Genomic DNA, 15,463 nt, shown 5'->3' on the forward strand with positions numbered 1-15,463 from the left:
GGAAGAATGCTGGATTAAACTAACAAATTAATCTGGCTCCAATACACATTTAAAACTAGTAGTTACACTATCTTCAGCAACAATCCCTTGATAGTTCAGGCAACCATGTGCGTATGATGGTCATCTCATCTTTATCAATAGTACTGTCTGCACCCTGATTTATTTCCACTCTCCCTACAAAACAAACCTGTGAAATTAATGGACATTGACATTGAGGTAATACTTGGTTATAAACAATGTCATCATTAAAACTAGCTTCCATTTCAAGAGTGTCAGACCCAAGCTAAAACTGTGTTTGGAGATAGCGGTTTGAAAATATCTTACTCACTCATCCTTAATCTACTAAATTATAAACAAAATAAATTTCATCACTAATCAGTCAGTAAAACAGATTGTAGTTCTCCATGTACTTCCAAACCCAACTTGAAACAACAGCAGGTAAGAAATCTGCATCTCATTGCAAACAGAGGCTTTTTTGACACCCATTCTAACAAGAATATTTTAAAATTTAACTACTACATTCATCACAGCAATATTTTTTTTTAAACTTATGATATACTTCAATGTCAGAAAAGCTTATGTGCAATTTACCATTGCTCCAGTGTTGGCATCTCAAAAGCTAGAACTATATACTCAGGTTCCAGTTTTTTCAATACCACAGTATGCAACACCATGGAAACTAAATAGTATTCTACAAAAATAGGTTCTCTATCAACTGTTTAATACTTTTTATTTTGCTTTAATATTCAATAATATAGTTACCAGTTAACATTGCTAGAATATTCAGTATTAAAGCAGTAATTAATTTCAATTTTTTTTAAAAGTCTGTTCAATTTTAACTTAATACAGATGCTTTAACAAAATCTTGGCATAAAAGAAACTGTCATTCATACTAAATCAAACCCCAAAAGTTTTTGTTCTTGTATCTGTCCAGTTTCATTTCAATCCAGATCCAAATGCCAGTGCAAAGTAATAAAAACTACAGTACCTCTAATGTAAACAATGCTCCGTATAATACTTTAAAAAGCATTCTGTGAAGGAACTCCACACAACAGTGTCAAGTAAAGCATGATTGAGAAACAGACTGGTGCGTCTACACATGGCTTAAAAAAAGGATCATTAAATTCTTAATAAAATGAATATGATTCCACACTATGGATCCAAGCATACTGGGTGTATGGTATTAAGAATCTCTTCTGGTGGAGCACTTGTTCAATTGCAGCTGGTGAACTTTCAGAAATACCATGAGTGTCAAAATTTTAAATGCCAGGAGTACCTAATACCATTTACAACAGTATTCCCTCTGTTGCCAGATTCACCAGACATCTGACAACAGAGTGAAAGATTAATACCCTGGGAACAACTTAAATACTCTGAGTGCATTATTTGATTCAAGAGCATCTTGCATAACAAATCCACTTCCCTTCTGAAATGCAATGGTTGAAATCTTAATTATATCACAGTAATATTGCTTCACCTCATCCATTAATCCTAGATTTTATTATAAAAGGTATTCATTTTCTAATATAAATCAGGGACAGGCAGTTAACAATACACTCAAGTCTCTGTACACTCATTAATGCATCTCAAGTCTTAGTTCAAGGTGACTTTCACAACTAATTCCTTGCAAATAATTAGAAATTTAAGAGGCCAAACTGTGGAGAAAGTATGCTGGTCTTCACTGAGGCGAAGCATTGCCAATGAACAAACACATGACAAAACACAGCAAAATGAGTCAAGAAGACCAGTGATATTTTTTAATCATCTTAGGGCCAAGAAGTTCCTGGCAATAACTTGAAGCTTCACTTGATCAGTCTTTCCTTCAATCCAAAATAGTCATCAAATTGAATTATTGACATATTATGGTCTCATATTCAAGATAGTTTGCTGCCTTTGCAGAGATGGTGTAGCAACATGGGGTATATTGTCTCCATTTCTTACCTAGTTTCAGAAGACAAACAAGTTGTACATACTGGTCCAGCTGGATATAAAACACCATTCTGGAAATCTCTCTTCAAGAGCAATAAGTTCTCTTGTCCTTTGTTCATCTCCAAATAAATAATGAGAAGCTACAGCAATAACCACCATCTCATCAGGAGTAGGGTCTAGAGTCTAAAAAAAGACATTTTGACAAAGATTATGAAATTTATTTTTTAACCAAAACAATGGAAATAAATCATTAAGAAACACCACAGGATCAGATTCAGAACTTGAGAGAAGCAACAACATCTAGTCTGTTCAGCCACTTGCCTTGCTCTGTACGGCTGCAAGTACCAGCCCAGTTTTATTCTTCACTCTCAGTCTGGACATTAGAATACAGCTTTGAAGTAAGCTGTTGTTGGAATTTCTCCAAGCCTATGTCCTTCATCAGGTATGATAACCAGAAGTCATATCGTTTTAGGTGTGATCTAATTCAACAGGAATAACTCAGACTACCCATATATTCCAGGATTTACAGTGCTGTGCAAAAGTATATACATCTAGGATGCTTAAGATCTTTGCCCAATACTGTATGTCAACGAGCAGCAGAGAGTGAGTTTGCAAATCTGGTGGAAACAAAGGATGTTAGAAATGGCAAGGGTGGAGCACTGTGGGAGGGGTGTGGGGCAAGTGACAGAGAAGGGATGGGGTGGCACAGGTGCAAACACACCAGGCAAGGTCATTTGATTTCAAACAATAGATTTGGTTTATAGATCATTACAAAATGTCTCTGGTGCTTCCCTCTCTGCTCCTGTCCCACTCTCAGTCCACATCAAAATCAGGTTTATTATCACTCACATGTGTCAATTTTGTTTTTGCAGCAGTAGTATAATGCAATACATAAAATTACTACAATACAACGCAAAAATCTCTGGCACCCTAGCTATATATATGTGCCTAAGTCTTTTGCACAGTACTGTAGTGTAACAAGCCTCCAAATTGTTCTCAATGCACATCATCCTTAAATTGGACAAGGAATGCCATACACAGAATTGCAAGTTCAGAGCCAGGACTGGGGAGAGAAATTCAGCCCAGAGAGCTATGAGATTAAGGGCAGAAGCACTAAAACAACTTGCATATCTCAATTTAATAATTTCTTGTGAAAATAATTCTGTTCCGTGGACATGCATCATGGCTCATCTCAATCAATGTAGCTGGATTCACATCATTGCCTGTAGTCAAGGGGGATTTGAATCTTGTTTTTACCATAGAATCACTGAGAACTTCTGCCCATCTAGTCCCTGCTGGAATATTTTCTTCCTAATCCTACTGACCTGCACCTGGACCACAGCCCTCCATACCCCTCCTATCAATGTACTTATCCAAACTTCTCAAATGTTGAAATCAAACCCACATCCACCACTTCTCCTGGCAACTCATTCCACACACTCACCATCTCTCCTGTTTTGCTTAAAGCATTTTACCTTTCACCCTTCACCCATGAACTCTAGTTCTATTCTCATCTAACATCAGTGAAAAAGCCTGTTTGCATTTACCCTATCTATACCCCTCATGATTTTGTACCGTACACCTCTATTGCTCTAGAGAATCAAGTCCTAACCTACTCAACCTTTCCCTATAACTCAGGTCCTCAAAACCTGGCAACGTTCTTTTAAGTTTTCTCTGTACTTTTTTGATCTCAGTGATACCTTATTGATCAAAACTGTACATGATACTCCAAATTAGGACTCAGCAATCTCTTATACAACACCCAAACTCCTGTACTCAGTACTTCGATTTATGAAGGCCAATGTATCAAAAGCTCTTTATATAACCTCTACCCGTCTACCCGTGACGCCACTTTTAAGGAATTATGGATCTGTATTCCCAGATCCCTCTGTTCTACCACGCTCCTAAGTGCCCTACCATTCACCGTGTAAGGCCTACCATAGTTTGTCCTCCCAAAGTGCAACACCTCAAACTTACCTGCACTAAATTCTATCTGGCATTTTCAGCCTATTTTTCCCCAGTTGGTCCAGAAACTACGGCAAGTTTTGATAATTTTCCTCACTGTCCACTATACCCCGAATCTTGATGTCATCTGCAAATTTGCTGATCCAGTTTACCGCATCATCCAGACAATTGCTAAAGATGACAACCAACAATGGATCCAACACCAGTCCCAGTGGCACATCAGTAGTAACAGGCCTCCAGTCAGAGAAGCAACATCTGCTACCACTCTCTGGCTTCTCTTGTGAAGTGAATGTCAAATCCAATTTACTACCTCATACTTAATGCCAAGTGACTAAACCTTCTTAACCAGCCTCCCACATGGGACCTTGCTAAAGTCCATATAGATGACATCCACTGCCATTCCCTCAACAACCTCCATGGCAACCCCCTTCAAAACAAAGTTAATAAGTTTGGTTAGACAGGATGTATTGCACAAAAAGCCACGTTGACTATCCAAATCAGTCCCTGTCTTTCCAAATACATATATATCCAGTCCCTTAGAATACTTTCCAATAACTTACCCACTACTGATGTCAGGCTCACCAGCCTATAACTCCCCAATTTATTCTTAGAGCTTTTCTTAAACAACAGAACATTAGCTGTCCTCCAATTCTTCAACACCTCACCCATGGCTAAGGGATGCTGCCATTTCTGCATGAGCCTCTGAGGGAACACCTTCTCAGGGCACAGGTATTCATCCACTCGAATTTGCTTCAAGACAGCAAGCACCTCCTCTTCTCTAATCCAAAAGCAGTCCATGGCCTCACTTGTTTTGCCTCAGTACCATAGACTCTGTTCCCATCTCCCAAGTAAATACAGATGCAAATAAAATCCATTTAAGATTTCCCCATCTCTTTTGGCTCCATGCATTGATGACCACACTGAACTTTAAGAGGACCAAATTTTTAACAAGCTATCGTTTTGCTCTTAATGTATCTGTGGAAGCTCTTGGGATTCTCCTTCACCAGAGCAACCTTATGTCTTCTTTTATTCCTCCTGATTTCCCTCTTAAATGTTCTCTTGCATTTCTTATATTCAAGTGCCTCATTTGTTCTTTGCTGCCTCTGTTTACAAGGCACCTCCTCCTTTTTTTCTGATGGAACACAAACTCTTGTCTTTGCAAAATTACCCTTTTGAAGCCCTCCCTTACCAAACATAGCTTCGCCAGAAGCTATCCCAATCCACACTAAACAGATATTTTCTGACATCATCAAAATTAGCCTTTATCCAATTCAGAATCTCAACCTGAGGACCAGGCCTATCCTTCTCCATAATTATCTTCAAACCAACAGAATTATGATTACTAGCACCAAAGTGTTCCCCCAACACACACTTCTGCCACTTCCCTATCTCATCCCCTAATAGGTAATACAAGTTTTGCTTTTAAATTAATACTACAAGATAAAGCATGTTTACCTGGATCTCCAACCAAAATTGCCATGGGGGAGCCTGTAGCCCATGGGAGTAGAAGAAAAAGTAATCCCCATCAGTGCTGTATAAAGAACTTGCATCCCCAACAGATGACCTGATTATGGAAGAACCTTCACGTGGCCGAATGTACAGTGTCATGTGACTGGGACCTATGCAAAGAGGAAAGGTGTAATAAGGCATGGAGAGAAATCACCTTTCATACCCAATTCTCTCTTAATAAAACTATAGAGTACAAAATCATCAGAGTTCATTTGCAACTTGTTTTTTTTTAAATGAGACAGATTTGCAGTTAAACAGGAACATCAGCCATTCAATACATCACGTACCATGCAACACACACAAAATGCTAGAGGAACTCAGCAGGCCAGGCAGCATCTATGGAAAAGAGTGAACAGTCAACGTTTTGGGCCAAGACCCTTCATGAGTCCTGACGAAGGGTCTTGGCCCAAAATGTCGACTGTTTACTCTTTTCCATAGATGCTGCCTGGCCTGCTGAGTTCCTCTAGCATTTTGTGTGTGTTGCTTAGATTTTCAGCATCTGCAAATCTTCTTGACTTCATGTACCATTTTGAGTGGAAAAGTAAATGTATGAGATACAACCTCATAAAAGTGCATACGTGATAAAAGGTGAACAGAATTAAAACAGATGTGACTAAGTTTTCACAAAAGTGGAATAATAGATGAGGCTTTTTATCAGCTTTTTCAGTTATCTTAAAATATTCTTATAACTAAAGTGCAAAATGCAGTATAGAAATTCGCCATCAGGTGGTGATGTAGAGCAAGCTAAAATTAAATCAAAGTTAACTTACTAACTCAAGTCGTCAACTTTTATTGTCATTTCGACCATAACTGCTGGTACAGTGCATAGTAAAAATGAGACAATGTTTTTCAGGACCATGGCTTACATGACACAGTACAAAAAACTAGATTGAACTACATAATGAAGAAAGCAGAGAAAGCTATACTAGACTACAGACCTACACTGGACTGCATAGAAGTGCACAAAAACAGTGCAAGCATTACAATAAATAATAAACAGGACAGTAGGGCAAGGTGTCAGTCCAGGCTTCGGGTATTAAGGAGTCTGATAGCTTGGGGGAAGAAACTGTTATATAGTCTGGTCGTGAGAGCCCGAATGCTTCGGAGCCTTTTCTCAGACGGCAGGAGGGAGAAGAGAAGAGATTGTATGAGGGGTGCATGAGGTCCTTCATAATGCTGTTTCCTTTACGGATGCAGCATGTAGTGTAAATGTCCGTGATGGCAGGAACAGAGAAACCGATGATCTTCTCAGCTGAGCTCACTATCCGCTGCAGGGTCTTGCGATCCGAGATGGTGCAATTTCTGAACCAGGTAGTGATGCAGCTGCTCAGGATGCTCTCAATACAACCCCTGTAGAATGTGATGAGGATGGGGGGTGGGAGATGGACTTTCCTCAGCCTTCGCAAAAAGTAGAGACTCATTCCCACAATTATGCAGATGTAAAAAATATAACAATTTACGTGATCCAATGGATTATTTCATGGAAAACACTGAGATCACACATTGTCTAACTAGTTCTTACGCTAATTATTAGAGCACACTAACAATGTTCTCAGCAGAACCACAGTGAAAGTGCAGGGATTACAGTAAATGGCAAATTTAAACATCATGCAAATTAGGCATCAGCTATTTTAAATCTAAAATAGAGGTTGTAAATCTAAAATACTGGGAATAGAGCACAGAACAGTACAGGACCTTTACCCTATGATGTTTTGTCAACCCTTTAACCTACTCCAAGATCAATCTAACCCTTCCCTCCTACGTAGCCCTTTATTTTTCTTTCATCCATATGCCTATCTCAGAGTCTCTAAAATGTCCCTAATGTATCTGCGTCTACCACCATCCCTGGCAGTGCATTTCATGCACCTACCACATTCTCTGTTTTAATAAAAACTACCTCCGATATCCCCCCTATACTTTCCTCCAAACACCCTAAAGTTATCCTCTCCCCCACCCCCACCCCCCATATTAGCCATTTCCACCGTGGGAAAAAGGTGCTAGTTGTTCACTATCTATTCCTCTTATTATCTTGAACACCTGTATGGTCACCTCTCATCCTCCTCCTCTCCAAAGAGAAAAGCTCTAGAACTCTCCTCTACACGCTCTCAATAGCTTCCATATCCTTTCTATAAGGAGCAGACCTCCTTATTTAAGACCCAGTATTCCAAGTATGGTCTAACTAGAATTTCATAAAGCTGCAACATCACCTCACAGCTCTTGAACTCAATTCATCCACCTAATGAAGACCAACACACCATACATCGTCTTAACCACCCTGCAACACTGAGGGATTTATGGATGTGAACCCCAAGATCCCTCCGCTCCTCCACACTGTTGCGCTGAGGGGCCTGTTCATCTGCCCTACTGTTCAGAATCCTGCCATTAACCCTGTACTTTGCCTTCACATTCAACCATTCAAAGTGAATCACTTCACACATCCCGGCTGAACTTAACCTGCCACTTCTCAGCCCAGCTCTGTACCCATCAATTCCCCACTGTCCACTATCTGCAACACCACAAATCTTCAGAATAACATAGAAGAAACCATTAACACTTCAAAAGAATGTTCCCAAATCATTCTCAGATTGTAAATGATAGTTCTTTTCTTTTGTTGATATTCTTTTTTAAAATCAGACCTGTAACCCATCAGAGAAAAGTTTTTATATTTAGATAATTAGAATGTATTTTATGGAAAAAATTAATATTTTAATCATCATACCATCCACCTCAAAGGTCATGTTTATACATTGTGAAGGCAGCTTGTATTTGGAAATAAGTCTGAAAGCAACAGGTTCCCTGATTGGAAGTTCTGAAGCTGGCAGATACCAGTTTTTCCTAGAAAACAGTAAAAATTAGTCAATAAGCTTAGAAACATTATTTTGAAATCTAAACAAAAAGAAGTAACATTAATTGGTGGATTTATCAGAAATAGTGTGTTACGAATGTGCCACAACTCTGAGGGGCCGAAGGGTACAAAGTCGCCCCCTCCTTTTTGAGAATCGCAAGATCGCTATTAATTCGGGTCTGGGACCCAGGAAATGAGAGAGAATCCACAAGGTTTGGAATGTGTCCTGGCCTCAGCGAAACAAAACCATTGATAACGGCTATTGTCTCTTGGAGACGGAATTGTGTATTGAGTACTGTACTATTCATTGAAGCCCCTCAGGGGACGACCAGAGTGGGCTGGTTGAGGGATTGCATCATCCCAACCTGATTGACATCTGAGACCCCGTGAGTAAGGATAAAAGAGGGTCTGGGGAACAACCCCTTTAGACGCACCAGGAGAAACGCTAGAAATCCCATGACAGCGTTTAATAGCGACAGCCGGTGGGGGGGGCTCGTATGCGTCCTTTCCTTGCCTGGGATTGGCGGGCTCGCCACGGAAGAACGGCTTAGCTAAAGGAGAGGCCACAAGTGAACGGCCACATCAACGAGACTCTGACGGATCGAAATCATAAAAGGAAAGCCGGCAAGTTTCTCAAAATCTCTCTCTCTCTCCAACCATTGCCACACAGCGGTCCCCAAAGGCTGCAGCCTGCATGAACTGAGTGACTTTTATATTTCCATTGGACAATACATTATCCCCTAGACAACGATAGAGCTTATTTCTTATTATTATTATACCCGCACTTTTAGATTTAGTATTGACGACGTATATTATCTGTATATTTGCATTGATATTATTTTTGTGTATTTTTACTAATAAATACTGTTAAACATAGTACCATCAGACTTCAACGGACCTCTCCATCTTTGCTGGTACGTGACCCAGTTACGGGGTTCATAACAAGTGCTACAATGGAATTGTTGTCTGTGAAGAACAGATGGGTCTCAGAGGTTAATAATGGTACTGGGGTATCTAATGGTATCTAAGATAATGATATTAGAGGAAGGTTTTTTTACTCAGAGAGTGGTTGGTGCATGGAATGCACTGCCTGAGTCAGTGGTGGAGGCAGATACACTAGTGAAATTTAAGGACTACTAGACAGGTATATGGAGGAATTTAAGGTGAAGGGGATATATGGGAGGCAGGGTTTAAGGATCGGCACAACATTGTGGGCCAAAGGGCCTGTACTGTGCTGTAATATTCTATGTTCTATGTTCAAATGCATGTTTGACCCCTGTACCATTATCAAGGACAAATATCAAGAGGAGGCTTTTCACCTCATTAAACAAGGGTTGTCTGATGTTCATCCACTCACCTTAATCCACTCCAACCCACAGTCAATTGCCTGTTAAATGTATAATTTTGGGCAAATAGTGGCACACAGAGCAGCCAGTCCTAATAAGATGCAAAGTTTTCAAGAAAGCAGAAGTGGAAACGAGGTGGGAGGAGAGCAAGTTTCTCACCTGATAAAACTATGAACAGGTAAATACCAAGGGAATCCACAAAAAGGTGCGTTCTCACAGGGGCTCCTCAATGTATCATTGATTTCAGGTATATATGGAGTAACATGGGACATGAGGGTGTAATCAAATCCATTAATCCAGATGCCAGAATCTTTCTTGACCATTTCTCCATTAACATTGTGAAAAGTCCGTGTTATATGCTGAAGAAGAAAGAAGAAGAGGAATTAGTATTTTCCCTCTATAATCAGCCTATGGATATGTCAAAATTCTCCAGTTTACACAGCAAGTGTCATGTTTTCTCACTTTTAACCTGGTTTCCCCATTTTAATTTGGGCAAGGTAAAATGGTGGGCTGATAATGCACATCATTACCTCAAATTTATGGTAGTAAGCAAGTTATATCTGCAGAATTTGCCGATCAATTTACACAATTGGCACCTTTTTTAGTATTCCATTTAAGAGCTTGACAGATTCGCAATTTAATTTTAAAAATAACCTACATTTTTATAGCACTTTTACCAATAGGAAACAGTCTGCCAGGGCAAGTAGTGGAGTGGTCATTTGGGAAAGTAGATCTTAAGCCTACATACAATTTTAGGAACCAAAACTTTGAGTATGGTGGGACTAATGTTCTGAGTTACATCTATTTCAATGCAGAGGAGCTTAAGAGCATGGATCAGCACATGGTATTGCTCCCATTAGTGAGACTTGGTTGCAGGAGGTGCAGTACTGGCAGCTCAGTGTTTCGGGGGCTCTGTGATTTAGGATGGAGGGGATGGCATAATTAGGGAAAATATCACACCAATCTCAGTCAGGACAGACCAGAGGGCTCTCCTACTGAGGCTTTATGAGTGGGACTGAAGAATAGGAATGACCATGTTCATGGGATGATATTATAGGCATCACAATATTCAGCAGGATTTAGAGGAACCAATTTGTAGAGATAGCAGGGAATTACCAGAAAAATAAGTGATTTTAACTTTCCACATATTGACTGAGACTCCCATTATTGTAACAGGACTGGATGGGATGGAGTTTGTCAAATGTGCTCAGGAAAGTTTCCTTCATCTATATATAGAGGTCCCAAGTACAGAGAGTGTGATACTGGATTGAGTGTGATAGGGAACCAGACAGGGCAGGTGACAGAAGTATGTGTGAGGGAACACTTTGGATCTGATGGCTGACTGGCAGGAGGCAAAGAATGGGAACAAAAAGGGGCCTCTTCTGATTGGCTGCCACTGACTAGTGGTGTTCCGCAGGGGTCTGTGTTGGGACTGATTCTTTTCACGTTATATGTCAATGATTTGAATGACAGAATTGATGGCTTTGTGGCGAAGTTGGCGGACAATACAAAGAAAGGTGGAGGAGCAGTATTGTTGGGGAAGCAGGAAGTCTACAGAAGGACTTATAGATTGGGAGAATGGGCACGGTGGAAGATGGAAGATAGTGTAGGGAAGTATATGCTCATGCACTTCAGTAGAAGAAATCAAAGTATAGATTATCTTCGAAACAGAGAGAAAATTCACAAATTGTAAGTGCAAAGGGACTTGGTTAGCAGTCCTTGTGCAAGATTCCCTAAAGGTTAACTTGCAGGTAGAGTCGGTGGTGAGGAAGACAAATGCAATGATAGCATTCATTTCAAGTGGATTAGAATACAAAAGCAAGGATGTAATGCTGAAGCTTTATAAGACCATAACACACAGGAACAGAATTAGGGCATTTGGCCCATCGAGTCTGCTCTGCTATCAATCATGGCCAATCCTTTTTTTTAACCCATCCTCAGCTCCACACCCTGGCCTTCTCCCTGTAACCTTTGATGCCATGTCTAATCAAGGACCTATCAAGCTCTGCCTTAAATACACCCAATGACCTGGCCTCCACAGCTATCTGTGGTAATAAATTCTACAAATTCACCCCCCTCTGGCTAAAGAAATTTCTCTGCATCCGTTCTGAATGGACACCCCCTATCCTAAAGTTGTCCCCCTCTTGTCCTAGACTCCCCCACTATGGCAAACATCCTTTCCACATCTACTCTGTCCAAGCCTTTCAACATTCGAAAGGTTTCAATGAGATCCACCCCCCCACCCCCACATTTCTTCTAAGTTCCAGCAAGTGCAGATCCAGAGCTATCAAACCCTTTCATTCTCAGAATCACCCTTGTGAACCTCTTCTGAACCTTCTCCAATGCTCTTCTTAGATCAGGAGCGCAAAACTGTTCACAATACTCAAGGAGGTTCATCACTGCCTTATAAAGCCTCAGCAAAAAAACCCCTGCTCTTGATTTCTAGACCTCTTGAAATGAATCCTAACATTGCATTTGCCTTCTTCACCACCAATTCTACCTGCAAGTTCTCCTCAAGGACTCCCAAGTCCCTTTGCATCTCAGATTTTTGTATTTTCTCTCCACTTAGAAAATAGTTTGCACATTCATTTTTACTACCAAAGTGCATGGCCAAGCATTTTCCAACATTGTATTTCATTTGCCGCTCTCTTGCCCATTCTCAGAATCTGTCTAAGTCTTTCTACAGACTGTTTCCTCAACACAACCCGCCTATCCACCAATCTTTTGTATCATCTGCAAGGCATTGGTCAGACCACACTTGGAATATTGTAAGCAGTTTTGGGCTCCTTATCTAAGAAAAGATGTACTGGCATTGGAGAGGGTCCAAAGGATATTCATGAGAATAATCTTGGGAACGATAGGATTAACATATGAGGAGCGTTTTATGGCTCATAGCCTATATTCACTGGAGTTTAGAAGAATGGGGTGGGGTCGAGAGTGATTTCAATGAAACCTACTGAAAGACCAAGATACAGTGGACATGGAGAGAATGTTTCCTACAGCGGGGGAGTCTAGGACTAGAGGACACACACTTGGAATAGAAGTGTGTCCCTTTAGAACAGAGACGACGAGGAATTTCTTTAGCCAGAGGGTGATAAATCTGTGGAATTCATTGCCACAGATGCTGTGGAGGCCAAGTTATTGGGCATATTTAAAGTGGAAGCTGATAGGTTTCTAATTATTAAGGGTGTCAAATATTACGAGGAGAATTTGGTTTGGGGGGGGGGGGGGCGCTAATAAATCAGCCATAGTGGAATGAAGGAGCAGACGTGATGGGCCAAAATGGCCTAACTCTGCTCCTATGTCAATACTCTAAATTGGAGAAAGGTCAATCTTGATGGCATCAGAAAGGATCTAGAAAGTGTGCACTTGGGTAGGTTGTTTTCTGGCAAAGAGATGCTTGCCAAGTGGGAGGCCTTCAAAACTGAAATTTTGAGTATACAGAGTCTGCATGTTCCTGCAAGGCTAACATTGGCTGGAGGGATATTGAGGCTTTGGTTAAGAAAAAGGTGCATAGCAGGAAAAGGCAGCAACGAGCAAATGAGGTGCTTGAGGAGTATAAGAATTGCAAGAGAACACTTGAGGAAAATTAAGAGGGAAATCAAGAGGGCTAAAAGACACGAGGTTGCTCTGATAGACTAGGTGAAGTAGAATCCCAAGAGCTTCTTACAGATACATTAAGAGCAAAAAGATGGCAAGGGACAAAGTTGGTCCTTTTGAAGATCTGCATGGTCATTTCTACATGAGACTGAATGAGATGGGGGAGATCTGAAATGGATCTTTTGTATCTGTACTTACTTGGGAGAGGACACAGGGTCTATAAAACTGAGGCAAAACAGTAGTAAGGTGGACCATATTGGATTAGAGACGAGGTGCTTGCTGTCTTGAGGCAAAATGGGGTAGATAAGTCCCCAGAACCTGACACAGTATTCTCTAGGACCTTGTGGAAAGCTGGTGCAGAAATTAAAGGGCAAATTGACCTGAAAGATGTATTTAAAACATCCATAGCCACACTTGATGTGCTGCAGTGCTGTAGGATAGCTAATGCTGTTCCGTTGTTCAAGAAGGCTTGAAGAATAAATGAAATTATAGGCCAGGGAACTGACATCAGTAGTGGGCAAGTTATAGGAAGGTATTCTAAAGCACAGGTTAAGTATTGGGATAGAAAGGGCATTATCAAGAAAATTCATGAAGGCAATGGAAATTGTCTACATGGACGTTAGCAAGGACTCTGTCACCTATATTAATGGTCTGGTCGATAATGTGAATACACTGGATCTGTAAATTTGCAGTTGACACCAAGTTTGGGGGGCAAAGCAGACAGTATGGAAGGCCATGAAAGCTGGACCAGCTGGAAACTGGCAGATTAATTTAATGCAGACAAGTGTGATGTTTTGCACTTTGGGAGGACAAACCAGCATAGGACATACACAGTGAATGGTAAGGCACCAGGGAGCACAGTCGAAGATGCAGATAATGACAAAGAAACAACTCTGATTATCAATCAGGTGATGAAGACAAAAAATTACCCAGTTGCATCTACCATCTACCGTAAAATCTACCATTTTACTCACGACTCATGAACTAAGGAAACACCAACAAATGTTCTCATCACATACCCAATTCTATCCACCCCCCCCCCCTTCAGCACATCCATACAAGCCATTCTGAGCTACTATTTTAAAGCACTATGGCTCAATGAAGTTCCAAGATCAAACTTCACTCTAGAGCTAACCACTAAAGAGGTTTAAAGTGGAAAAAGAAGTTAATCCAAATGTAAGAAGTCTATATGAGATACTAAAACAAGTAAATTTCCTAACTGAGACAAGCTACCACTTCTCAAATCACACTTGCCTGATCAAGCCTGCTGACCCCAACACCCTGGATACTAAACACAATTATCTTTCCAGATTCACTGCATGTTCAGGCAGCCTCCTGAACACAATTCAAAACCAGCGGTTTCAATCTGCTTAAAGGGTCATATTAACATTTCAGAACTGGGCATTTCCACTAGCTGTTTATGTCTTGAGTGCCAGCTCTGCATGCATCAGCACTTTCTGATCAGAGTCAGGAGGAACGAGACTTCAAATCCTAACCCCCCCCCCCCCCCCCCCCCCCACTTAAGCCCTAAATACAAGCCCACATTCTGGCACAGTGCTGAGGGAGTGCAACACTGTCAGAAATGCTATACCTTGAGTGAAACCATATCTGCCCTATCAGATGTGGTTAAAATTATCCCACATCTTTTTTCTTGAAGAACAATAGGAACAGTCTACCTACCTTATTTACATAACCAACAAATGCAGAGCATTAGTCCAATGCCATTTCTGACCCTGTTACAGTCAGCAATTTGGTTATTTTACAAGATTTTAAACTTCAAAAATACTTCTGACTGCAAATATTTGCAGTCTCCTGAGATTAAAAAAGACTATGTAAAAATATAAGTTGCCCTTCTTCTAGTAGAACCAGCAAGCTCTGTTGCAAGTAATCAAAGTACCTCTTACCTGCAGGAAGATTCGTTTGGGATGTGGACTAGTAGGTTCACCTGAATATGGAAAGAACACTCCACTACACACAAGGGAGGCAGAGCCCAGAAACACAATCGCCAAACTCAGCAGAGTCCACTTGGTACTGCGGCACAGGTAGATCAGGCTTACCTAGAGAAAATACCTTTAGAGTAAGTAACTGAAAGCAGAAGACACAACACCATTGCTAAGGAAGTGGGGACTATGAGGTTTATCAAAACAATGGGATTGCACCAGTTTTGTTGGGAAGCTGTCAGTAAGTATACTCTAACCACACACAAAGACTGAGGCATGGCAAGTCTGTGTTAAAGGATTTAATGGTTGGACGGAGGTGGGGGGCGCAG

At 40.7% G+C, this 15,463-nt stretch overlaps 1 protein-coding gene across 4 annotated transcripts in view; it reads right to left on the bottom strand.

Annotated features, from left to right (window-relative positions):
- The window catches only part of ermp1 (endoplasmic reticulum metallopeptidase 1), a 127,079-nt gene that overhangs the window by 68,488 nt on the left and 43,128 nt on the right, over positions 1-15,463 (bottom strand). For all 4 annotated transcript variants that reach the window (XM_073048370.1, XM_073048368.1, XM_073048367.1 and 1 more), the window contains exons 11-15: positions 15,099-15,251; positions 9,754-9,953; positions 8,123-8,238; positions 5,350-5,513; positions 1,942-2,112 (exon numbers count right to left, since the gene is read on the bottom strand). In XM_073048370.1, the coding sequence (XP_072904471.1) occupies positions 1,948-2,112; positions 5,350-5,513; positions 8,123-8,238; positions 9,754-9,953; positions 15,099-15,251 (798 nt within the window). In that variant the 3' untranslated portion in view covers positions 1,942-1,947. The remainder of the gene's footprint in view (positions 1-1,941; positions 2,113-5,349; positions 5,514-8,122; positions 8,239-9,753; positions 9,954-15,098; positions 15,252-15,463) is intronic.

The sequence above is a fragment of the Hemitrygon akajei genome, chromosome 6 (assembly GCF_048418815.1).
Source record: "Hemitrygon akajei chromosome 6, sHemAka1.3, whole genome shotgun sequence".
NCBI classification, from domain to species: Eukaryota; Metazoa; Chordata; class Chondrichthyes; order Myliobatiformes; family Dasyatidae; genus Hemitrygon; species Hemitrygon akajei.